The 26,228-nt window shown below is 33.9% G+C and overlaps 2 protein-coding genes across 3 annotated transcripts in view; both read left to right on the top strand.

Annotated features, from left to right (window-relative positions):
• LOC114338637 (maternal protein pumilio-like) overlaps nt 1-8,631 on the top strand; it is a 443,967-nt gene extending 435,336 nt beyond the window's left edge. For both annotated transcript variants that reach the window (XM_050644229.1, XM_050644222.1), the window contains 2 exons: nt 7,408-7,669; nt 8,482-8,631. In XM_050644229.1, coding sequence (XP_050500186.1) covers nt 7,408-7,669; nt 8,482-8,616 — 397 coding nt within the window. In that variant the 3' untranslated portion in view covers nt 8,617-8,631. The remainder of the gene's footprint in view (nt 1-7,407; nt 7,670-8,481) is intronic.
• Nucleotides 8,632-14,468: 5,837 nt separating this feature from the next.
• On the top strand, nt 14,469-16,952 carry LOC126880369 (uncharacterized). The gene is made up of 2 exons (XM_050644194.1): nt 14,469-15,117; nt 16,184-16,952. Exons 1-2 carry the CDS (start codon nt 14,979-14,981, stop codon nt 16,594-16,596), a joined length of 552 nt encoding a protein of 183 aa, XP_050500151.1. The 5' UTR covers nt 14,469-14,978; the 3' UTR covers nt 16,597-16,952.
• Nucleotides 16,953-26,228: the final 9,276 nt, after the last annotated feature.

Below are 26,228 nucleotides of genomic sequence, written 5' to 3'. Positions count from 1 at the left end.
AAAAATAGTAAATTAATCAAGTGATTTCCCCTTCCCTATCCTATTTATTTGGTTTTTATTACAGTTTCTCGTGCGCTAAAAGATAAGAACTCTTTTAACCTTTTTTGTTCTATCGATATTATCAGTTTAATGATTGATTTCATTATTTCCCTGTTCAATACTTTTAGTTTTTGTAAATACCCTTAATCGTCTCTAATATTAATACCCTAATAATAAAAACTCAAATTGGTCAGAGCGATTTCATCTACTATTTTGAATGGAAACGCGTAAATTATAGGTTTGATCTGTTGTTCCATGCCAATTCGCATCAATAGTAATGGAACGATGTTCATATATTAGTCGGATGGAAAAACAATAGCTGCATTGATAAATATGAAATACAAACAATAATCCACAATATCACTTCGGCTTTTTAAAATATGCCGGGGGAAATATATCAGAGTATATTCACACACGGAAAATACTGTTGCAGAATTGTTGCAGTGAAGTGTTTTTCCTTTCCCAAGTTACAATAATTACAAAAAAATCACTTTCATTCTTAAGGTGCTCAGATTATTATTTTCATAATATTGGGGGGGGGGGGGGGTTTAAGGGAACAAACCACATATAGTTTTTATGTGGTGCACAAATTTCACTGTTATTTCTTTAAAGATGTTCCTGTCATAAGAATGCCACATGTCCGTTTTCCAATAAAAAGGTCTTCTTCTTTTCTTCTTCTTCTTATAATAGGCCTCTTGGCCTGTTCCTTACCGATTTTGAGCTTGTATTCGTAGCTTGATCTCGTCACCTTTTATTGGTCTTCCTATTGGTCTTTTGCCTGTTGGCTTCGAATCCCTGGCTATACGGGCTATTCTCTCGCTGTCCATTCTCTTCACATGCTGATTCCACTCTCGTCGTCTCTGTCTTCCCCACCGTACTATATCTTGTATGTTACAGAGATCTCTTATTCTGTCGTTCGGTATTCTGTCTCCCAGTGTTTTCCCAGTTATTGACCTCAGCGTTCTCATTTCTGATGTTCTCAGTATCCTCTTGGTTTCTGCTGTGTCACATCTTGTTTCTATCGCGTACGTCATGATCGGTCTTACACATGATTTGTATATGCGTACTTTCCCTTCCAGCCTCATATCTTTGTTTCTCCAGATGACATCCCTCAGACATCCTGACACGTAATTGGCTTTATTTGCTTGCTTTCGGACGCTCTCTTTAACATCTCCATAACTACATATTTCGATTCCCAGATATTGGAATCTCGAGACTTGTTCAATTAGTTCGTTGTTAATTACTAATTTGCATCTTATGGGTTCCCTTGACACTACCAGGGATTTTGTCTTGGCTGTTGATATTTTCATGTTGTAGTTCTTCGCCACTGTATTGAAAGTTTGTGTCATTCGCTGTAGGTTATCCTCGTTATCGGAGATTAAGATTGCGTCGTCAGCATAACAGAGCATTTTTATTTGTTTTTCCGCCATCTTATATCCTTTTCCCAGTACCTTTAATGTTTTCTATGATTTTGTCCATGACTAAATTAAAAAGCAATGGGCTCAAGCTATCCTCTTGTCTGATTCCCGAGTTGATTTCTACTTCCGATGTTAGTTCATTCTCGACTTTATTCTGGTTTTGTTCTTCGTATTAATGTCTTTAATTATCCTTATCATCTTATTGGGCTGATTTTTCTCCTTTAGCAATCTCAGCACATCTTTCAATCTCACACAATCGAAGGCCTTAGTCAGATCTATAAAGCTCATAAATGCAGGTTTATTATATTCCAGTGCTTTCTCAGCAATTTGTCTGGCTATGAATATGAATATGGCGTCTATTGTGGACCTATTTTTCCGAAAACCTTGTTGTTCCTCACTAATTGTGTATTCTTCATTTATTTTATTGGCAAGTATTTTTGTTAAGAGTTTTAGAGTTGTGCTCAGCAAGGTGATGGTACGGTAGTTGCTAGGGTCTTTGCTGTTTCCTCTCTTGTGTATAGGTATTGTTATACTCGTCCTCCACTGGTCTGGTACACGCTGGCTACATATTTTTTCTTGAAAGAGGATCTCTATGTTTTCGATTAAGGTTTCTCCTCCGTATTTCAGGAGTTCATTTGGTATCCCATTGGGTCCTGGTGCTTTTCTGTTTTTTAATTTACATATGTTATTCCTTATTTCTTCTTTTGTAATTTCTAGTTCTGTGTTTATGTTGGATTCGTCTTCATTTCCTGTTTCTTCCTCTTCTTCAGGTAGTATAGTATCTTCCTTATATATTTCTTCTATATAGGCGGTCCATTGTTCTGCTTCTATTTTATTTAAAATTATATATTCGTTAATGGGTTTTTTTCCTGTTTTTTAGTATTTTCCAAACTTTTCTTTGCGCCCCATACAAATCGTGTTCCAATAAAAAGGTCTCTAATATTTTTCGATATTCTGGAGAAAATCGATTTTTATTTTGTAATTTCAAAAGGCTGTAACTTTTTATATGTGCACATTTATACTAAGGTAAGTTAGGTGCAATCGAACTATTTTTGGTCCCAGAACATGTGATATAATGTATGACCTGCCTTTTTGTTACACTCTGTATAAATGTCTGGCACATAAATGTAAAAAAGACTGAGATATACGAATATACGAATTGAAAAGCTCAATATACGAATTTAATAAAACAAATAAGTGTTTTCAAAACAACATAAATTCTAACCATAAACCAACCAAACAAAACAAACTGGCAGTTATCGTCAAAGTTAGTGACGTAATGAATAGTAAAAACTTAGGTTTTCAGCAATTCCACCCTGCTTTCCGGGGGTTTTATGCGGCTAGTACTTCTCGTTAAATGTTAGACGAGACTTCAACGCTTTGTTTTTCTTTTTGGTTTATTTTTGTCTAGAGCGGGAAAAGTTGACCTCACAACGAGCGATCTTAAGGATACTACCAGAACGTCAACAAAACTATCTATACAACTAACAACTTTCGAGCACGATATTTATGAGGAGTTTGTTCAGTAAAGTTACTTAAGGACGAGGAAGTAATGTAAGCTAATAGTTTGAATAAAAGGAGACAATGGGCGTATACCGAGTCAACAAAATTGTAAATTAAAACATAAACTTAATCCTATAAAAACATTCTTTCGCTAGCTGCTAATTACAACAATTTTGATTTTACTACTGCTAATAAGTCGATCAATCATTTCCTATGGCATATTCTCCCATTCTTCTCTGCAGACAATTGTAAGTTCATGCTGTTTTCTAAGAGGATTCCTTTGGACATGAACAGATTTTAGGGAGCAAATCCCATGCATGTTCAATGGGGCCATGTCTGTAAACATCGCAGGCTACTCCAAACGGCGAATACCTTCTGTCTCAAGATGCCCAAGTAGCACAATAAAAACATTTTAGTTTTATTAAAGGTTTTATTGTGGTAAATAAGAAGATAATGGTTTTAAAGTTACCTTGTAGATATACATACTGCCAAAATTTTAAAACTGTTAAGCATTTGTGACTATTTTTAAAGTATATAATAAGAGTATCAAATAAGACTAATTAATTTTAATAGATAATTTGTCTTATTGCAGTTTTAAAATGGTTTATTCTCAGGTCACTATAAAACTAATCAGTTTTATGAAGAACTTCCGGACTGTTTGGTTTTATTAGATTCTAGTTTGTGACCTTTTAGGTTTATTGCAGTTTTAAAGATTCCCTAAATATGACTAATAAAACCAATTATTAAAACTACTTGTTCTCAAGACTATTATGTCAGTAAAATATATGCCTTAAAACTATTTTTTTTAGCTTTCTTTAAAGTTGCTTTCTTAAAAGCAATTAGTAGGCTATATTAAAACCAAACGCTCTTAACTGAATCAATTTGGTTATCGTAAAGAATAAACTATGCTTCTTGTTAGAAACAATAAAACTAAACTCATCCCCTCTTCTTTCATGTCCAAAATGGTCCGCCAATTGTTTTAGAGCGAAACAGTGGTGCAGTATGGTGTAAAAAGTGGAAGTACAGTTAGTGTATAAAGATAAGGATATAAACACCGAATAGCGATAAATGTATTTATTGAGAGAACCGACACTAGGGTAATTCTACCCCGGGAGTACTTCCGAACACATTAATTACTGATACGCGATTAGCTAAAGACTGATGTAGACTGATGAATAGTCTTTCTCTAGGCCAGATATCTTGGTTTTATAGAAGCTTAAATTGGGTCATTGGTGACACGATGCCCGCGTGATTTGTATATTTAATTAAGGTAAATAATTCTACTTTTGTCAGCACTTTCGTGTCATTTCCAAATTATATTGTTGATAATTGACCAATTTGGATCTAAACTAATAATCTACGTGTGTGAATATAAAAACAAATAAATTCGTGCAATCTACTGGGTGGTATAATTATTCTGTTCAATATCGGATATGAATTCTGAATATTTGTTATTGGACAGTTAGTATGGAAGAAATAAGTCCTTAAAATATACAGTGGGTGATCATATTAGAGCCACCTAGTAAAATTCAATGTTTTAGAGGAAGGGTATATAATTGAGCTGTATCATATATTAATGGATTTGTTTCCATTTGGCTGTCTTGTTACACTTTATAAAAGTGCAGTAAATAGTCTGACAATAGTGGCAACACGCATGCGTGGCAATGCGTAACTCAGATACCATTGTTTGTCAGTGCTGCCCAGCCTAGCTTGCAACTCGTGTGTCTATTATTTTATATTCTTGGTGTTGAGCGTTTTAATAAACTTTGCGAGTTTCCATTGCTCTCTAGTGATATTCTGACAGGCCTATACTATTTTTTGTGAATTTAATAAAAATTGCGCGTTCGTTACAGTAGTGGTACCAGAACATCATGAGAAATCCAAAGACATCTCACCAAGGAAAATAGCAGAAATAAAAACTTTAATATTCAATACTAATCACTCCAACAGAAACATAGCATCCATTTCTATAGTTTCAAAGGCAACGTGGACCGTATAAAGAAAAAACTTACATACCATTATTAAACAAAAGTAAAATTTTCTGAGGTGGCTCTAATAATATGATCACCCACTCTAAACGAACTGGTCATTTTAAAAGAAAAATACAACACACACGGCACTACGACGCCTCGATTTTAGGTTAGATTCACATTAAAACTGAGTGGCATTATTGACAGCAGCATTAAAACTAAACGGTTTTAATCCCAAAGCAACCTTGCTTTTATGTAGGATATATACTCTTGGAAAGGTATAAAATAAAACCATTTGATCTTAACAATTCTCTGTCGATAGACTAAATAGTTTTTTCCTCCTACCTCTACCGAAAGTATACTTTTCCGGACCTGATTGTAGGGAGCAATGTTCTACTTTTCCTCCCTAGGGAGGAAAAGTAAAAGTGACGTCATGGTATTTCATTCATGAAATATAACTTATTGACGCCCTATACAATATCTATTTTCTATTACGTAAGTATCTATATATATATATATATATATATATATATATATATATATATATATATATATATTTTAACGTTTCTGTTTTTTGCAGAATGGTAAAAAACAGTAAATTGTTATTTTGATTTAACAATGTTTACATTAATAATTTGACTTATATTTGACAGTTGACAGTTATGTTGTACCTACTTGTTCGTTTTAGTTCTAATAAATTTTGTTGGTTAGTTACATAAATAAATAAGTAAAAATGAAAAAATGTCTTGTTATTTGAGAAAGGTGGAAAAAGCATATGTATAACATGGGAGTAAAGTGCCTTTTCCTCCCTTGAATGATTACTGCCCTCCGCTACGCGTCGGGCAGTAAACTTCATTCTCGGGAGGAAAAGTAACACTTTCCTCCCTTGTTATACAAATAGCTATATTTGGATTTCGGCCATATTGCTTTCTGGAGATGCCGAAAGCCATGATAGGTTACAATATAAGGCTTACATAAAAATTATAAATAAGCGACTTAAAGACATAAATTCGATTTATTTTAACATTAAAACATTAAAATTGTAGATAAAATTATTTTTCTTTCAAATTAATATCTTTCGGATTCAATTTTTTTTTATTTATTTTTATTTTTTAATCGCCAAAAATCATAAATTTTAAGGCGCGTGCGTTATTTAGACCAATTTTTGTTAACATTATCAATAAAGTTGGGTGCGCAAGTGTTGTTCTATCTTGACAGTCTGAAATAACCAAGCATGTACTTTTTATTATTTTATGGTTACAAATACGTATATCTACCTATCATAACGCATGTAAAAATTTGTTGACCTATATGGAAGTTTATGGGTTTAAAGAATAATTTAATATGGTAAATTGTCTTTAAAAGTCTCCATTTAAGAAACCTTTTTAAGTTTTCTATAAAACTGCCTGCACTGAAAGTGTCTTTTAACATGGTTTTAAAAGAGCTTTCACAGCAGCTTTAAAACCAGTTGCTTAAGAAAACTAAGTTTTAAGAAGGTTTTTATTTTTGGTTTTATTGGCCTCTTTCAGAGTGGGCCCTTTTATGCTGAAAGTGGTTTTATTGCAACCTTAAGGTTTACTTAAAAACCAAATGGTTTTAATTTTAGTTTTATTCTACAGTTTTAAAGCATCCTTAAAAGACTTATAAACCCGTTCGGTGCTATGGGTCATTCAACGAATATACAAGTCTCTTGGATTATCTCGACAACGAATATTTTACTGTACAACATAAGAAGTACGAAAGTAAATGGCTCTAATAATTATTCCAATAAACAACAATGTAATTTTCAATTTACTTTTGTTCTTCATATTTTGCACAGTAAAATATTCGTTGTCGAGATAATCCAAAAGAGTCGTATATTCGTTGAATGACCCATACTTCGGTGGTCATTAACCCCTTGAGTCGTGTGTGGGGAGGCGTTTTCATCCATAAATACAAGATTTTCACTCACAGCCCCTTCGCTATAATCTGTGTGACGTACGTTTGTCTTATCAGAGTCCCTCAAATAACCACCAATTTCGTTTGTCCACCTGTCATAATACCTGCCCAAAACATAACACTCCATCAGCTAAAGGAATTATGGGACATGTCCTAGTTGTGCAGCTCTTGTTGGCTCTCGCCAAATATGAACTCACCGGTTATCACTATGTCAACATATTCTGGTCTCATCTGAAAAAAGCACAAAATTCCAAAACCGTTGAGTGAGTTATATTATGTGCTTTTGAGCCCTCTGGAGGCGGTGCAAAACATGTCTAGGTTGTAGCTGAGGAACTCTTATTGGTTGACTACTCCTCAAACCTGACTCTAAAAATCTTCTTCTTGTAGCAGGTCTGAAGACTAAGACATGAGTCGTTTCATTATATGTCCATAAGGTATAACTTCATTGAACGGTGTAGATTGATATTACTCATAATGATTTTGTAATGATGAGGATAATAGATATACTTAGTATAGTTTTATATTTCTTTTCTTTGCAGTTTCCTTTGCAGTCGGACTCCAGGCAGCCGGCAGCCCTCTCCCGCCGAAGAAGAGCTCAGTAAAAACGGCATGGGACTAGATCCGGCATCTTTGGCGGTTCTAAAACAACAACCTACCGAACAACCACTGCAGCCGCACCATTTGCACCACTTACCGCCGCATTTGGCTCCTCATCTCGGCGTCACGTTGGCAGAATCGGTCAATCAACAATTCGAGCATTTCGCGGCTGAACAACAACAACAGCAGCAGCAACAACAACAGGTAAGGAGTTTTTGTTTTTATGATATATATATATCTTTATCATTATGATAATTTTTGTCCCAAACTCCCAACTTATATGGAATCATTCTGTATGAATTTTCCACACACATCTGGGCTAATCCTACCAGCTTGTTGGTTACTCCCATTTCCACCATTACCTTTCATACTTTTCCTGTTTACAGAGACATACGCTTGTTTGAAATCTACAAAAATTTGACATACGTCTTTGTTGTATTCCCAACTCTTTTCTAAAATTTGGCGCATGATCAAGATCTGGTCTATTGTTAACCTTCCCGGCCTTCCCAATTTTCTAGATATTGTTTTTCTTCCTTCTCAACAGTTTTCTCGTTTCTGTTCTAATTCTATGATGTTTTTCTACTCTCGTTTCTTAGTCTTGTTAGTAGCTCTATCGTCTTGTTGGTTTTTTAGTAGCTTTAAACTTTGTTCACATCATTTCACAAGTTCATTTGTGTTTCTATGGTTTGTTGTTCTATGGTTTCTCTTATATTTTACCATGTTTGATTTATTGCCAGCTCTATATTTGGTCTGTATTCCTCCAGCCTCAGAAACCTATTTTGTATTGGCAATTGGTATTTTTGTTCTTTCTCGTGTAATTCGAGATTTTGTATATCTCACTAGTTGCTTTGTGCGTTCTGTTTTGTCGACTTCGTGCTTAGCTTTATTCTCATCTTAGTTCTTACCAAGAAGTGGTCCAGTCACTTTTTGCTCCTCTCATGATATGAGCGCTGATAATATTACTAGAGTACCTTCCATTAGTTTATTGCTTTAAATATTTATTTGTTTTTCTATAGGCTAGTGGAAATCCTTACGAACAGCAGCAGCATGGCTATGCTCCACAACATCCTCAACAACACCAGCCTCATCAGGTGGATAGTGCAGTCTTACAGCAACAACAGCATAACTTCGATGTACAGGTAAGTCTATAAATTACATAAGACTTTCTTCCAACTATTGAATTTCGGTTTTGTCAAATTGACATAGATAATTAAAATTTTTTCTACATTTTTACTCGAAATTGCGCACTCTTGTCGCATGATGTCATCGTGGCATCTACATCTACACTCCTAGCGGAGTGATTGCTGCCCTCTTTGGGCTCTTCAGATTCATTCGTCGCGGGGAATCAGTCCACATTAACATTTTGGCTTTACAATTGGTTGTGTCACTTGGCATTTTCTACAAAACTTTCTCCATTCGTTCCTATTTTTGCTTGTGGTTGCCCATTCGCTAACCTAAAATTTTCTTAAGGTCCACAATTATTATCTGGTTCTCCCATATCGTTTTCGGTCTTCCTCGTGGTGTGCCTGATACTGGTCTCCATTTGGTGACCTTCTTAATAACTGCTTCTGGATTTCTACTTTCTATATGTCCCATCCATCTGAGTCTCTGTGCCTTGATAAATCTGACGATGTCTTCTCCTTTCAAAAGTTCTCTTACTTCGTGGTTCATCAGTTTTCTAAATTCATTATTACCCAAGTTTAGTGGGCCTGCTATTCTATGAATGATTTTTCTCTCTAGGATCCTCATTCTTTCTTCATTTTTCTGTGTCAAGCACATTACTTCAGGGGCCTGATTCTAATTCATTTCGATGTCGCAATTTAATTTCGAGTCCGCCATGACAGTCGCAATTTATAGCGATTATTATTCATTTCGATATTAGTTCTAACTGGGAATATTAACGTTATCATTTTGACACTGCTCAGAATTTGGGTTGGTCCTCCTGTTTATTGGATTTATTGGCTATGCAACCACCGCAACGTTTATTGATAGTCTGGGCAAATTATCGAAAAAATGTCACTTTGGGAAAAGTTATTTACCAGCTATTTTATTGCTAAAAGCGAATCTTAAGATTGCATATATTAGTAATATGGGATATGACAAGTCCGCAGAAAGTGTGTTATTTTATTTATAAACAAATTAGCACTCCTAAGTATTCCTTTTTTTTTCAATTAGTGCTCTGTAACTCCTAAGATTTTTTCCTTTAAACCAAAAACACTCAAATAAAAATTCACCGCAATTTAGTTCTGCACAAAGTTATTTTTTTTCCGATTTCCTTCAACAAAAATTTTACTCGGAAAATCCGAGTTTTCCCAAAAAAATCTGCAATTTTCAATTAAAATTTTAGGAAAGGAATTATTATTTATCAATAATTAAGTAAGTTGGTGACATGTAAGATTTTTTATAGTAGATCAGGATCAGTTTAGCAATAATTAAAATGTTAATTAAAAAATTTCGGTCGAAATAATATCCAGAAAGATTATGATACACAAGATAACTATGATTTTCGTATAAAAAACCACTACATATACCTATTCAACGTACTTTACAGAATTGAAATTGGACTATGTGAGCGTGAGCGGTCTCAGGAATGTTATAAAGAAACAATTTTTTGGCTTATAAACAAATGGCACCCCTCAGAAAATATCAGATTAAATTAAATTAAGTTAACGCTGTTGAAAAGGGCACGGCTTCTTCTTCGAAGAAAAAAAATCGAATTGAGTGGTTCCAGGGATTACCGGTCAAAGACCGACATTTGCGACAGAGTTATAAACAACAGGATTTCAATCTTTGAACCGTTACCTTTTTATTCCGGTCCTCTTGGTACATACAAATTTTCATATCTTCAAGACACTCTATAACAAAAAAAATTTATTAAGTTATTTAATTATTGATAAATAATTACTTCCCTAAAATTTTAGTTGAAAATTAAAGATTTTGTTTTAAAAACCCGAATTTTCCGAGGAAAATTTCCGCCGAAGGAAATCTAAAAAAAAAATATCTACGTGCCTATTAAATTACAGGGAATTTTTATGTGAGTGTTTTTGGTTTAACGTTAAAATCTTCTGAGTTACAGAGCATCAATAAAAAAAGATTTCGGAGCGCTAATTTGTTTATAAACTAAATAGCACACTTTCTGCGGACTTTGCATAGCTATATTACTAATATATGAAATCCTAAGATTTGATTCCAGCATGTCCAGCAATAAAATAGCTGGTACATAATTTTCCTTGTCTTGTACTAATTTTCCCAGATTATTACCTTACATCTTTCATTGAGTTTGACAATTCACGTTGTGAACATTCTCAATTATTAATTATTATATTTCTAATTTAATACTATTCTATCTAATTCCTCCAAAACCAGCAAATTTCCATAACACCCAGCCATATTAATACCTTTTGCTTTAGTTTTCCTTGCAAGAAACAAACAAAACATCTTCTAAACTAAACCTAACCTCGCTTTCGGCCATTCATTCATGTCCGTGTTACAATAATTTCTACTCGAAATTATAATATCAACCACTTTTTTGGAGTAGCTATTAATTTCGATAAGTCGCTATTTTATGACATCATTTCGTTAGTTCAACTAAAATCCACAAGGCTCGCACAGTCGCATTTCAACGTCGCCATATTGATTGCGACTTGTTTTGAGTCGAAATTTGAATTAGAGGGCCCAGGACTATATGTGATTAGTGGTCTAATTGTTGCTCTGCAAATTTTCAATTTGGCATTCTGAGTAAGCTTCTTATCTTTCGAGGAAGTTGTTGTATTTCCAGTAGGTTCTGTTTCCTGCCAGGATTATTCCATTGATTACTAATTACTATGTAGTCCTGTCGCCAGGGGGGGTACAACGGCCTCGTTAATTCAGATGGACTTACCCAAGTTTTTTTTATGTATTTTGACCCGTAGAACACGAATTTTTTGGGTAACAGTTGATCCGGATGTCGATAAGATTGTTATAGACCAAGAACTTGAGGAATCAAATAACAGCGATTTTTGGCAAAACAAAACAATATTTTGTATTTTTTGGGTCATTTTAAGCAAAAAATATTTCTACAAGTTTTTTAGTAGGATGCACAGTTTTCGAGATAAACGCGGTTGAACTTTGAAAAAATCGAAAAACTGCAATTTTTAAACCCGAATAACTTTTGATTAAAAAATAAAATAGCAATTCTGCTTAGCGCCTTTGAAAGTTCAAGTCAAATTATGTCGGTTTTGATTATTTGCATTGCTAAAAATTTATTGTGTTATTGTTAAACAAAGCTACAAACAACTAGTGCGTGAGTGATGTTTCTATGATTTCTCATTTAAAATCGAACGAGTAGGTAGAATAGGTACTAGTGCAATCAAGACTATTTCTACGTTACATGCGTTAAAACGCATGTAAAAGCACGGGAAACCCTACGTGTTTATAGCTTTGTTAAACAATAAAAAAATAAATTTTTACCAATGCAAATAATCAAAACCGATATAATTTGACTTAAACTTTCAAATGCGGTAAGCAGACTTGCTATTTTATTTTTTAATCAAAAGTTATTCGGGTTCAAAAATTGCAATTTTTCGATTTTTTTAAAGTTCAACCGCGTTTATCTCGAAAACTGTGCATCCTACGAAAAAACTTGTAGAAATATTTTTTACTTAAAATGGCCCAAAAAATACAAAATATTGTTTTGTTTTGCCAAAAATCACTGTTATTTGATTCCTCAAGTTCTTGGTCTATAACAATCTTATCGACATTCGGATCAACTGTTACCCAAAAAATTCGTGTTCTACGGGTCAAAATACATAAAAAAAACTTGAGTAAGTCCATCTGAATTAACGAGGCCGTTGTACCCCCCCTGGCGACAGGACTAATGCTTCTGTCATTAGTTTCGTTAACTGAGACCCCAAGATATTTAAACTGTTCTACTTCACACAAATTTTTCCTTTAAACTGCTTAAATTTCTGCTAATCAATGATATGTCGTTAGCGTACGCCACAAATTGCGACGTCAATGTTGTAATTTTATCTTTTATTTCGGTGGCTCTTATTGTTCCTTCTATCTATCTATAAGCCTTGCGACATCCAATATTGGACATAGGCCTCCCCTTCGCTCCTCCATCTTTCTCTATCCTGAGCCATGTGCATCCATTTTGAGCCGGCTTGGTGTTTCAGGTCATCTACCCATCTCGTCTGTGGTCTCCCTCTCTTTCGTTTGTATGTCCATGGTCTCCACTATGTAATAATTTTATTCCATGTTTCATCTTGTTTCTAATAGTATGGCCGGCAAATTTCCATTTTAGTTTAGCTGTTTGACGAGTAGCATCCTTAACTTTTGTGACATTTCTTACCCAGGAATTCCTTTTTCTATCTGACAGTCTTATGTTGATCATTTGTCTTTCCATTGCTCTTTGTCTTTTTGCAATTCTGTCCATATTCGCTTTTGTGAACGTCCATGTTTGACATCCATATGTAAGGACCGGAAGAATACATTGGTCGTAGAGTTTCGTTTTCAGATATTGAGGGTATTTTTTATTCTTCAATATGAAGCTGAGCTTACCAAACGAGGCCCACGCTAACTTAGTTCGTCTCTTTATTTCTGCTGTTTGGTTGTCTCTATTCAATTTTATTATTTGTCCCAAGTATATGTATTCATTCACTTCTTCTATTTGTTCTTTCTATAGCAACATTAAATAGTGACTGATACAGAGTCGTCATGTCGTACTCCACTTGCTATTTCTATATTTTTGGAGATGCCGTCATTTAATATTATTGCTGCCGTCGATCCTTTTATTGTAATTTTACGGGATATACACAAGAAAATGCCCTAAAATTGTATTTTCACCACGTTATTGACCAGATTATTTTACATGCAGTTGTATGTACTTATATAAAATTTCATTTCTATTTTGTCACTTTGTTATTTTTGGCATCCCTGTTATATTGTCCCCAACATTATATCTATGTAAAATACAAAGGCCGGATCACAGATGCACACCAACTATACCTCCATTGCGAAATGCAGTTGCCATGTCCATGCTGTCCACAATGATAATAATTTATCTCGAACAGATAATGATGGAAAATGAAAAATGCGCCATTAATGTTCGTCGTTCTCATCAAGTATTTATCATCGGAAATGGTAATGACAAATCCATGTTACTCTTTTATGATCTAATTCGATGATAAACGCAGTGGCGTATCAAGGTAATCTTTTATTCCAGGATTTTGTTGTGAATTAAGAAATAAATTCATTCCACTGCAAATCATGATAAAAATCAGGAAAAACTCTTGATGCTAACCCTAAGTATTAAGCCTACTTAACCTTAAGTATTTTTCCGAAAATAGAAAATTTTCCGAAATAGAAAAATTTTCCTGTCCGACATGAATAACTGAATAAAAAAAAGTCTCATGAGAGAGGTAATAATAATTTTTCCACCTACCTCTACCGAAAGTATACTTTTCCGGACCTGATTGTAGGGAGCAAAGTTGTACTTTTCCTCCCTAGGGAGGAAAAGTAAAAGTGAGGTCATGGTATTTCATTCATGAAATATAACTTACTGACGCCCTGTACAATATCTATTTTCTATTACGTAAGTATCTATACATTTTAACGTTTATTTATAAAACTAAATCTAAACGGGAACTGGTGTATGTTTTCAAAAAACTGATAGTGTGTAAATAAATTTATTAAATCAGCTAAGTACTTTCAGCATATTAATGCCATCATCAGAGCTATCGTCTTATAGGTGTAAAAACCTCAAAAGAAGAGAAAACTTCGAACAAACACATTCTATAGTTTAAAATCAACCCAGGGATATAACCACCGGTTAGGGTAAAAACCCTTAAATGTTTAAAAATCACATTTAATGTGTTTTTATAAAATGGCTACCATTCTTACAAACAACAGCTGTTACTGACAATATTCAAACGTTTTGAATATTGTCAGTAACAGCTGTTGTTTGTAAGAATGGTAGCCATTTTATAAAAACACATTAAATGTGACTTTTGTCACTTACTTCGCATCTTAAAATAAATTAGGCATCCTTTTTTGTTGCACCATATCTCGGTTAGTTTGAATGTAATCGAAATTTAACAGTGCGGTCGTTTTAAAGGTCTTTTCAGGCAGTACATACTTACAAAAGATACTGGTAGCATACTTTTAAAATCGACCATTTCTTTGTTATTTTAAGTTGAACACACCGATTTGAACATGCACAAAAAAATTCTTTCACCTACCATATCTCTTTTTATAATATCACTAGAAGGCTGATGAAGGAACGAATCTCTTTGATTTTTCATAAGCTACAAAAATGTTTAATATAGTTTTTTTTAGTTAGGCATTCTGCATACGGAGCGTATCGTCATAGACGCGTATTAGATGCGACGTACGAAAGGCATACGCTTTCGTGCTGCTCACTTGTGTCTTTATGGAATACTGTACACGAAGCGTAAGCGGCGCGGAATCGTCAACGCAGACAAGCTTCAATCCGCCAGGCGTACAACGATGTCAGTAGCTTGCAGTACAGAGAATGGCGGATCAAATATTAAAATTTGTCCAACTGATTGAAAATTATCAGTGTTTATATAATAACACTCTACAAGAGTACTCCAGAAAAGACGTGACTGAAAAAGCGTGGTCAGCAGTAGCCAGGCAAATACAGTGGTCAGGTAGGTTAAAATAAAACTTAATTGTTATTTAGGTAGATATATTGATTATATTAATTTTCATATTTTATAAACAGCAATTCCATTGCCATGGTAAAGCAGTATTTTCTGATAAAAAATAATTTGCTAAGTAATTTCGTAAATGTTGAGGTAAAGAATTTTCATCTATATTTAAGTTATCCATGTCTGGTATATTTCTTACATTTTGTGGGTTATTTTGTGTTGTAGTAAGTGCTGAAGGTACTGTATACAATGCACCGTCCTTTTTTCGAATAAAATTGTGTAATACACAAGCACACTGGATTATTGAGATAATAGTTTCGTATTTTCGACATCTGATAGGTGTCAAGAAAACCTGAAATTTTTGAGTCATCATTCCAAATGTGCACTCTATAGTTTTTCTACCTCGACTAAGTCTGTAATTGAAAATTCGCTTTTTATTATCAATATTTCTTTCGGGGTATGGTCTCATGACATTTTTTCTTAGAGGAAATGCGGCGTCTGCTGCAAAATAGTATGGGAATTTATTGTCAGTTTCGTCATGAGGAAGTTCAGTTGACGGTGGTAAAGTATTATTGCTTTCCAACCAACGACCAAATGTCGACACCCGAAAGATGCCGCCGTCACTATTTCGTCCAGCATACCCACATTCTATTGAAGTAAAGATACCATCAGCATCACAGCAACCCAGTAAAATAACAGAATGATAATTTTTATAATTAAAATTTGAAGATCCTGAATTTGGATATTTTGCAATTCTAACGTGTTTTCCATCGACCGCCCCTAGGCAGTTTGGTAATTGCCATAATTCAAAAAATCTCTGTGCTATGTCCTTCCATTTTTCTTTATTTGGTAATACCATATACAGGTCCTTTAACGAATTCCATATGGCATTTGTAGTTTCTTCTATAATTAATCCAATGGTACGTTCACCTCTTTGAAAATATAAAGCTAGGGCAGCAAATGTGCAGCCAGAAGCTAAATACCTGAAACAAAAAACAAAATTGAAAATGTATAACAACTGAATTTTAGCTTGTATACATATTCTAACAATATTTATTCTTTACAGAGGCTGATTGTAAAGAAAAGTGGAAGAACATTCGCAATGGGTTTGTCCGGAGCCTAAAACCATCCCCATCTGGCTCTTCAGCAAAAGCAAAAAAACCTTACTACTTGCACGACGTTATGCAGTTTGTATTGCCATATATAAGACCGGTCCAACATTTAGAAAATACTGGAAATATTTCGCTACCAGACACTGCGGTATTGACGCAGCCAGATGAAGATGAATCATCTCAAGTACTGCCAAACGAAAACATACCTGAAAACAATACTGAAGAAAATAATAACACTTCAGTAATAGAATCATCAAAACGTGTTCGGGAAACTATCTCTAGCCACAGAAAAAAGAACAAATGTATTAGACAAGGCGACGTTGTTGATCAAGCAGTTTTACAATATGTAAATCAAAAAAAAAGATAGGAATACCCTAGAATCACCAGATGATGATCGAAAGATGTTTCTTTTAAGTTTACTACCTGATGTAAAAAGCCTATCTGACAAAAATTTACGAACGTTCAAAATACAAACTCTAACGTTAATCGAACAGTTAATCACACAACAAGACCAAAATAATCTCACTCAACACTTTCCGATATACGATACTTCAAGAATAGACTATCAGCACCACGAATTAGCATCACATTCCTCAAGTGGATTTTCAATGAATACAGTCGGCACACCCGATTCTTCGCCCAATGATGTTGCCACAACTTCATTTCATAGAATTAATTGCAGCACAGTTACTACTGATGACATTTCTTCTCCTTCGACCAATATGCAACAACACAATTTCTTACAAGTATAATGTAATATTTTATTAATAAATATACCTAGATACACATAGTACGTGTTTTACTTACCTAAGTGTTATCATAAGTCTTTCTTCTGAACTAACACACTCACGCATGTTAGTATTGTGCTTTTGAATGGCAGGACCTACAATTAACACCAATTCTTTAAATGTATTTTTAGACATTCTGTAAAATGTGTGGAATTTAGAGTCATCTTCCGACAACTCTTTGGCGGCAATAAATAACCTTCTGTTGTAGTTTTTGTAGATATAAGGATGCACCCAAAATTTCCTCTGTTTCTTTTTTTTTGCGGTGGCGAAGATAATTTAACAAAAGTAAGTCCTCTTCATCACTTGACATCTTTGCAACTACTGTAAAAGCATGGAAAACCTTAAAACAAGACGATCACATGCCGCTTGCAAATCTAATCGTTTGCGGATTTTAAGGCGTAAAGGAATCGTCGCTGCATGACGAGACTTATACGCGTCTATGACGATACGCCTCGTGTGCAGAATGCCTTAGATGCATAATTTTTAAGGTACTCACAAAAAACGGTCCGAAAAGGCGACATTTTTCAATAAAAATGGTAAATTTTCAACCACGAATAACCCAAAAGGATTGTGTTTAAAAAAATTATAGCACAGTGCGCCCGCCGCCATTGCGGTGCTGACGGCGGCCCAATAATCCCTAAATTTACGACTTCTGTCCTTTTTGAATGAATAGTGTTGAGAAAATGAAACTTGTTTTCTAGAAATGAATGCTCACTTATATTCCATTGATCGATGTACTTAAATGTTATTCGATTTTAATTTTTATATACAAATATGTTTTGTACAGTATTTTTGCCGCCCTAGGTAACTGCCTATATTACCTAATGGATAAAGCTGCCTTGAGTTAAGTAACCGGGAGTGTCACGTTGTGTATATCAATTGACGCGTATTGAAAAGTCCAGCTCGAGTATTTAGTTTCGGTTTTGATGTTATTTCCGGTCAAATTTTTTTATATTTTGACCGACTTTTCACTAAATCGCTCAAATCCAGACCCTATTAAAAGTACACTTCACACTACAGTTCATTCACTCTGTTTCAACCCCGGTATTCGACGTTCTGTGATATACAGCGACACAAACACAATAATTCAGTGTTCATCAGACTTGCCATCAGCTCTAATTTGAAAATGAAAAACTGATCGATGATATGTGTTCGAACTCGTGCTACTGAATGATGCGATTTTTGATTCGTTTGTTATCAGTCGCTTTTGTCAGATTTCTACTCATCTATAGAAAATTACGTATCTGTAAAAAGTTGCCTCGAAGCATTTAATAATTTTTGTTTGTTAGATAAAGGGGTGTAGTAACCGTAGTTTTCAGGAAAAAGTACCTATTTTTAAAATTTTTGGTGTAGTTTTAGAAACAGAAAGAACTTTTCTTTAAAGTGATGTTCAGTAGTGAAAAAAACTTTTGTTATTACATACTATTTATGTAATAGAATAGGCAGTCCTTGATGGAAATTCATGTTCAATAATAATTAAATGTAAACGACATCAGTTTCCTCAGAACAAACTTAATTTTCAATTAGCCTTTTCTGTGTGCAAGCAATTTGCATAACTACCCATAAGATGGTGTACTACGAAATTAATGTTAGGCATAGGAGACCTGCTTACATTTACATACGTTGTTATACACACAGAATTAAATATGAGTTAATAGCAGTTGATTGTAAGCGTAGAGATATTGCATATGCTCATGTTAAAATAAAACAAAAGTATAAGAGGCTCTTAAATTTCTGTGACATCCAATATACAGTGATAAGTGTGCTAATAACCGACAAATTAACGCAAAAGACGGGAAACAATGCGTTGTAAAATAAAAAAAGATGAAACTAGTAGGGGTGTGAAATTATCAATAGAAACCTATAAATTTACATTATATGTATTGATAGTTTCCCACTGTGACAAGGAAATTTTTAAAATTCTCCTGTGGCAGTGTGATTTCGATTGTCTAAAAGTGGGAAACTATCAATGTAATGTAAATTTATAGGTTCTATTGATAATTTCACACCTCTACTAGTTTTTTTTCTTTTTATTTCACAACGTGTTATGTTTTCCGTCTTTTCCGTTATTTTGTCGATTATTAGCGCAGTCATCACTGTATAAAGAAATTGTTGAAATGAGTGTCTAGTCGGATAAACTTTGATATATGGGAACACTGGAACAGGGGCAGTTTTAATTGTGGAACAGGTTAAATATTTGGAACGGTCAGACCACGAAAACGGCACATTTATTTTGTCCGACAAAATAGACTTAAACTCTCCGAACAGAGATTAAACTCTCATGCAAAAATCAGACTGCTATTTATCACCTGTCATAATTCCTGTCATTTGAGATATTCTACATGTTCCACTCATTAAAACGCCCATTTGGTGATAAATAGCAGTCTGATTTTTGCATGAGAGTTTAATCTCTGTTCGGAGAGTTTAAGTCTGTTCTGTCGGACAAAATACATGTGCCGTTTTCGTGGTCTGACCGTTCCAAATTTTTAACCTGTTCCACAATTAAAACTTCCCCTGTTCCAATGTTCCCATATATCAAAGTTTGTCCGACTAGACACTCTTAAGCTATTTACAAATTTTCAGCTTGCTATTAATCAACTTTTTTTTCATACGCGGGATCCAGACCTATTACTTATTAATGACTTCTCAGTTGTAAAGAATTTTAACACTTAATTTATTTAGTGTATATATTTCAATTTAACATTCGCTATTTACAATGTAGACCAGGGCGCATCTGTAAAAATATTAGTACATTTGGACGTTGAGAGGTGACTCAATTTTTTTTGCAGAAATTGCTTGAAAATAACTCAAATAATAATATTTGAGTTATCCTCCCTCTCAAAAAGGTCCGGAACATTGTTTACATAATCAAAATGTCAAAAAATAAAGGAAAATTCGATTTTTTTCTTCGTTTTTTGATTATAACTTTAAAAGTATTCATTTCCGAGAAAAGTTGTACTAACATAAAAGTTGCGTAATTAAATTTCCTACAATATAGAATTGGTTAAAAATTTAAAAAATAATCACCCTTGTTGCAAAATAGCAATAATTCCGAAAAAACCATACAAAAACAAGTATTCGCATTTTACGTTTTTCAACCATTTAGGCCCGGTACTTTATGTCTCCGTTAACAGCCGGTTAGTTAACCGGGGTTTAATCGGGACAGAAATATATGCATAACATAGACATAAACGCAATTATACTTATTATTATATTCATAAATAATTATAATAATAATTATAATTGCTTTTATTACAACGCAAGAGGCCCTATGAGGTACTTTTCTGTCCCGATTAAACCCCGGTTAGCTAACCGAGGTTTAACCGGGACATAAAGTACCGGCCCTTAGACTACACTTAGGACCTTCATATTTCACGCAAAAAACTTTATGATACAGTTAATCAATACTGTAAATTTTATTAAGATCGGTTCAACAGATTTTGCAAAATAAATTTTGCAATTCACCATTCGCAAAAAAAATTCATTTTTTCAAAATGTTACAGGACTAAAAATAAAGCAGATAGCAAGTTGAAATTTTTTTTGCGTATAGAAGTGTACTGTACCTTTCATTTTCAATTTGTAAAGTTAAAATCGATTAACTACCACGGCGTCAGGAATTTTTTTAAATAAACATTAATTATTGGTGCTACGTGCAGGATAACGGATAGTTTGCTCTGATTGGGCATTCCAATGACCTTTGATAATGATTGATGCATTTTAATTTTTATTACATTTCGATATAAATAAATAAATTTGTTTATTGCAAAATAAAAACACATACTCTATCCTTTGAAACACCACATTTTTTAGCAAAAACTTTCTTTGTTCATATATTTTAACTTAGAGAATAAAAGTTTATTATTTTTAAACATATGCAATTGTTTAAACAATATTTTACAAACAATAATCAAATTAGTTTGATTTTTGTGGAATTAAAATATTAAAATACAACAAAATATAGAGTAAGGAAATAATATATTAGATAAAGATTAGAAGAAATTTTGGTGGAAATCAACTTCTGTGAATCGAACACCGCTGTTCTGCGCGTAGCACCAAAAATTAATGTTTATTTAAAAAATTTCCTGGCGCCGTGGTAATTAATCGATTTTAATTTTTCAAATTGCAAATGAAAGGTACAGTATTCTTCTATACTACAGTATATAAGCAAAAAAATTCAACTTGCTATCTGCTTTATTTTCAGTCCTGCAGCAATTTTAAAAAAGTGATTTTTTTTTTGCGAAAGCTGGATTGCAAAATTTATTTTGCAAAATCTATTAAACCGATCTTAATGAAATTTACAGTGTTGTTTTACTATATCATGAAGTTTTTCTGGGTAAAATATGAAGGTCCTAAGTATAGCATAAATGGTTGAAAAACGTATAATGCGAATACTTGTTTTTGTATGGTTTTTTTTCGCAATTATTGCTATTTTGCAACAAGGGTGACTGTTTTTTTAAATTTTTAACTAATTCTATATTGTAGGAAATTTAATTATGCAACTTTTATGTCAGTACAACTTTTCTCAAAAATGAAAAGTTTTAAAGTTATAATCAAAAAGCCAATAAAAAAATCGAATTTTTCCTTTATATTTTGACATTTTGATTATTTAAACAATGTTCCGGACCATTTTGAGTGGGAGGATAACTCAAATATTATTATTTGAGTTATCTTCAAGCAATTTCTGCAAAAAAATTTGAGTCACCTCTCAACGTCCATTTCAAAACAGATGCGCCCTGGACTAATGTAACTTAATTCATCTTAACACATTTTACTATAATAAACTTAAATACTCTCAACTAAACTTAAATACTCTCCGACTTTGCTCTCCAATATTCTAGACCTGGCCTGGAACAAATAGAATAAATAGAATTGACTAAACTCAGACAAGGTGGCGTCAAAACATATCTCACTTCAAAAAGTTGTTTTCTCTATCTGCTTTCCGTCGATTTGGTTAGTTTTGACGTCGTATGTTATACATACATTCTATGAGATAAAAATATTAATTTCTATAGTGGTTCCACAAAAAATAATGTCTTCTTCTAGTGCCGACTCCACTAATGAAGGTTGGCTATAACCATTACAAATTCGTCTCTTTCCTCTTCTTCTTAAAGTTCCCTCTCCTATCGGAGGTTGGATATCATAATGGCTATGGTCACTTTGTTGGCTGCTGCTCTGAATAGTTGTAATGAACTACAGTTAAACCATTCTCTAAGGTTCTTCAGCCAGGAGATGCGTCTTCTTCTTATGCCTCTTCTTCCTTGGATCCTTCCTTGCATAATAATTCTCAGCAACTCATATTTTTCTCCTCCTGTAATGTGACCCAAATATTCCAGTTTTCTAGTTTTTATACTTTTCATAATTTCTCCTTATTTAAACGTCGTAGCACTTCAACATTGGTAATCCTTTGAACCCAGTGAATTTTCAATATTCTTCTGTAACACCACATTTCGAACGCTTCTATTCTCTTTATGTGTTGTCTCTTCAATGTCCAAGCTTCCATTCCGTATAGCAATATAGAAAATATGTAGCATCTTAGAGCCCTCAATCTGAGAGGCAACTGAAGGTCTTTGTTTGTAAGCAGTGTCTTCATTTTTATAAATGCTTGCCTTGCAGTTTCAATTCGGACTTTAATTTCTTTGCTTTGGTCATTTTTGTCATCAACCCAGGTTCACAGATATTTGTATGTCTTAACTTTTTCTATTTGGGTTTGCTCTATCATTAACCTTTCATTTCCATGTTCTGTTTTTGAGACAATCATAAATTTAGTTTTTTTCTTGTTTATTTTTAGTCCGTATCGAATGCAATAATCATTAATTCTATTTAGCAATTCTTGTAGCGACTCCAGGGTGTCTGCCATTATAACGGTGTCATCAGCGAATCTTATGTTATTTACTATTCTTCCGTTTATAGAGATTCCATTGCTCCGCTATTGCTTCCTGAAATATGGCTTCACTGTACAGGTTAAACAGTAGCGGCGACAGAACATAACCGTGTCTTATCAATTCTTTATATCAATATTCTCGGATTCTTGTTCTTCTATTTTTTATATTGGCCTTTTGATTCCAATACAGATTGATGATAATTCGTAAATCTCGTCTGTCTATATCTCTGTTTTTCAATAATTATCTCTATCTTCTGCATTTCTTAAAAGCGTCTGTGTTTAATCCGGTTCAGTCGCGAATTTTTCAGACAGGATATTTGTCATCTACCAGGACCCCCTTCTCCTTCGATTTTACCCTTCCCAGTTAGCTGCAACAACTCGTACTCTTAAGACACGTTACAACTCAAATTAATGTCTAAATGTTAATTGTCAGTATCTCGATTTGTTTTCTGTAATTATTGCTTGAATGAGTTGTTCAATATAAATTGTCTGCTAATAAAAACCTCTAATTGAATAAGAGACTTTTTAATTGTTTCAGTTTGTTGTCTTTTATTCCAGTTCAATTACCATTTGTAGTGTTTTCACTACTCTAAACCCACATAATAATAAAACCGTCTGATAAATAAACGATATCGATCTCCTATTCATCGCACACTCAGCCGTGGTTTTTCCGATGAATTTTTCCCTTATTTTTAGATCATTGCCATCTTTGTCGGACGCACACACCGTTATTGGCATAAACACTTTGTTGTAATACGAACCCGAACTCGATAAAACGGACCAATAAGAGTATCGATCCCTTTAGAAATTGTTTGGCCGAGACAGGGCGACACTCACTTCTGCTGTAGCCATCAACGGGTTGAAATAGTCCGAGAGTTTGACCAAATTTTTAAAGACATTTTTCCCTACCAGAAATTTCTACCGAAGTTTCAAGACAAGCAAGCAAGACAAAAGTAAATATCATTCAAAATTGTTTTGTTTCCAAAATATTCACTTAATTCACATGTTTGCGCGAGCTTTAACAATTTTTTCACTCTTCCCCAACAAGCTCATACGTTGAATACAATTTTTTGGTGCCAAATCGTGCCAAATCTGGTGTTCAAAATTCACTCTTTATGCCCGACTCATATTATTCCAGTTCAGTAATCCAGCGAGTAATCTAATCCAGTTCTGGACTGGATGATATCTCCCACTCCACACTATTCCAGTCATTCAAAAGCTATAAAAAAGATTCCAGTTCCTCAAAAGTTAAGCACTCAATATTAATCGAAGTTCTAAAAGACATTGGCTTGGACGGCAGAGACTTTCGCATAATTGCAAATTTGTATTGGAATCAAACAACATCAGTTTTAGTAGACGGTTTGGAATCATAGGCTCTTAATATTAAAAGAGGAGTACGGCAGGGATGCCTCTTGTCGGCCCCGCCTTTCAGCGTTTACTCCGAGAGAATTTTCAGAAATGCACTTTCTGAAAGAAGGACTAATTGTGAACGGTGAAGTCATCAATAATTTGCGATATGCGGACGACACAGTACTCCTGGCCTGGCTTCTACTCAAGAAGATCTGCAAACATTACTTGATAGTGGAGGGTTGCTGAGAGGCGGCAGACAGTCGAGAACGTATCGTCTACGGGTAGGTAGAAATTTCGCGACCTCAGCGTAACAATATACAGTGTGTCAATTTTAAAACTTACAATGGACTATATCTCACGAACAAAAGCTTATATCAAAAAATGCTGGAAACCGTTTCTAGGACAGTAAGAGGGAACTAAAATGACATTAAAGATAACTCACCCCCATCAACCCTCTAGGCCCCACCCACCACAACCAAAAAAGTTTAAATTGCAAACCCCTACTTGTGATACATCATTGAAAAGACTATAAAAAATGCTATCCAATGGTATAAATAATAATTATACAGGGTGAAGCAATAATTGTGAAACTTTGGCTTAAATGGAGAATTTAATGAGGTTTTTGTTGAACTACAAATTTGTTAAAAATGTCAATTAAGTAAATGTTCAAAGTGGGTTCCGTTGTTTTGTAAACAATAATACAGCCTATTTTTAAATTATGCACGAATTTTGGCAAATGTTGTCCTAGTAATAGCGCGTAGAGATGCATCAAGTCAAACTAGTTTGATTTTATTCAACAAACTTGACTTGACTTGAAAACCAAACTTTTTTTGTAAAAAAGTTTGACTTGACTTGATTTCGATATCTTAACGTTTGACTTGAAATCAAACTTTTTCAAACAGTTTGAAGTTTGAATATCATATTGCGCAACGTGTTTATTTCCAATTCTAATTGAGAGCGTACCGACTTTTGTTTTGACTTATTTGGGTAGGTCTGAATCTGTACTCTGCTACTTCGCAAATTAGTTTGTAGTTCATATTAAGAAGTATATGCTTGGCTTGTTTATTACGTTCGTTTTGAAGTGTGTGCTTTGTGAAATCATATATGTACCTGCATATTTTTCGGCTCAGAATAAGTACCAGATCAAATTGAGTCTGATTTTGAAGGTATTCCCACTGCAAAAAGTAAGAGAAAAAAATATGTAGTCGAAGCAGAATTAATTAAGAAAAATAAATATACTGCGGCAGGTGATTTCAAAACAATGAAAATTGAAAAGTGCATACTTGTATTATGTAAAAATAAAGAACAGTGTTATACAATGACAAATAGTGAACTAATTCTTTAAGACGACATTGCAAAGTCGCAAAAAAATCATTAAACCTACTCTATCAAAAATATAATATTTTGTTGTTCCTTCATAAATTTTTGTTAAAGAAGCCGTTCAAGTATTACGAAACGCAATTTTTGAAACATTCTCTTTATCGTAACCTAACCTAACCTCTTTATCGCATCTGTATCTTTTTCATCTTTTGTTGTGAAGAAAGGTTCAGCTATTTATTGCAAACACGTGTTACTGTGCTTGATCTGGTTAATACAAATTTTAAGATTTTTTCACTTGAATACTATTTTCCTATTGTAACATGAGCGGAGCGTGAGGGGCAATATAATACAATCCAGATGTTCTAAGTAAAATATAAACGAAAGTTGAAAAGTTGGGAGATTGTGATTTCGTAGTTTTTTTTTATTTAAGTTAAAAAACAATGTTACGTAACGCGCTGTTCGAACCCCCTCTCCCCGATATAACGCGCCGTAACGTTTTACATGACCCCCCTCCCCCCAACTTGCGTTACGTAATACGTAATACTTGAAAGCTTCCAAAGTAGATTAAATTACACTTGGTATGATAAAAAAACTATCCGACGAATTTTTTGTTTTAATCTAGTAACACTCGAATACAAAAAAGTTATATCAATAAAACGA

The sequence above is a fragment of the Diabrotica virgifera genome, chromosome 1, assembly GCF_917563875.1.
Source record: "Diabrotica virgifera virgifera chromosome 1, PGI_DIABVI_V3a".
Classification (NCBI taxonomy): domain Eukaryota; kingdom Metazoa; phylum Arthropoda; class Insecta; order Coleoptera; family Chrysomelidae; genus Diabrotica; species Diabrotica virgifera.
This window is presented reverse-complemented; position numbering and strand designations above follow the sequence as displayed.

Bases quoted from the DNA above. Each gene is read 5' to 3' on its own strand.
- LOC126880369 (XM_050644194.1), top strand. From the start codon at position 14,979: ATGGCGGATCAAATATTAAAATTTGTCCAACTGATTGAAAATTATCAG. The intron at 15,118-16,183 runs GTAGGTTAAAAT...TATTCTTTACAG, and splicing joins CAGGCAAATACAGTGGTCAG to AGGCTGATTGTAAAGAAAAG.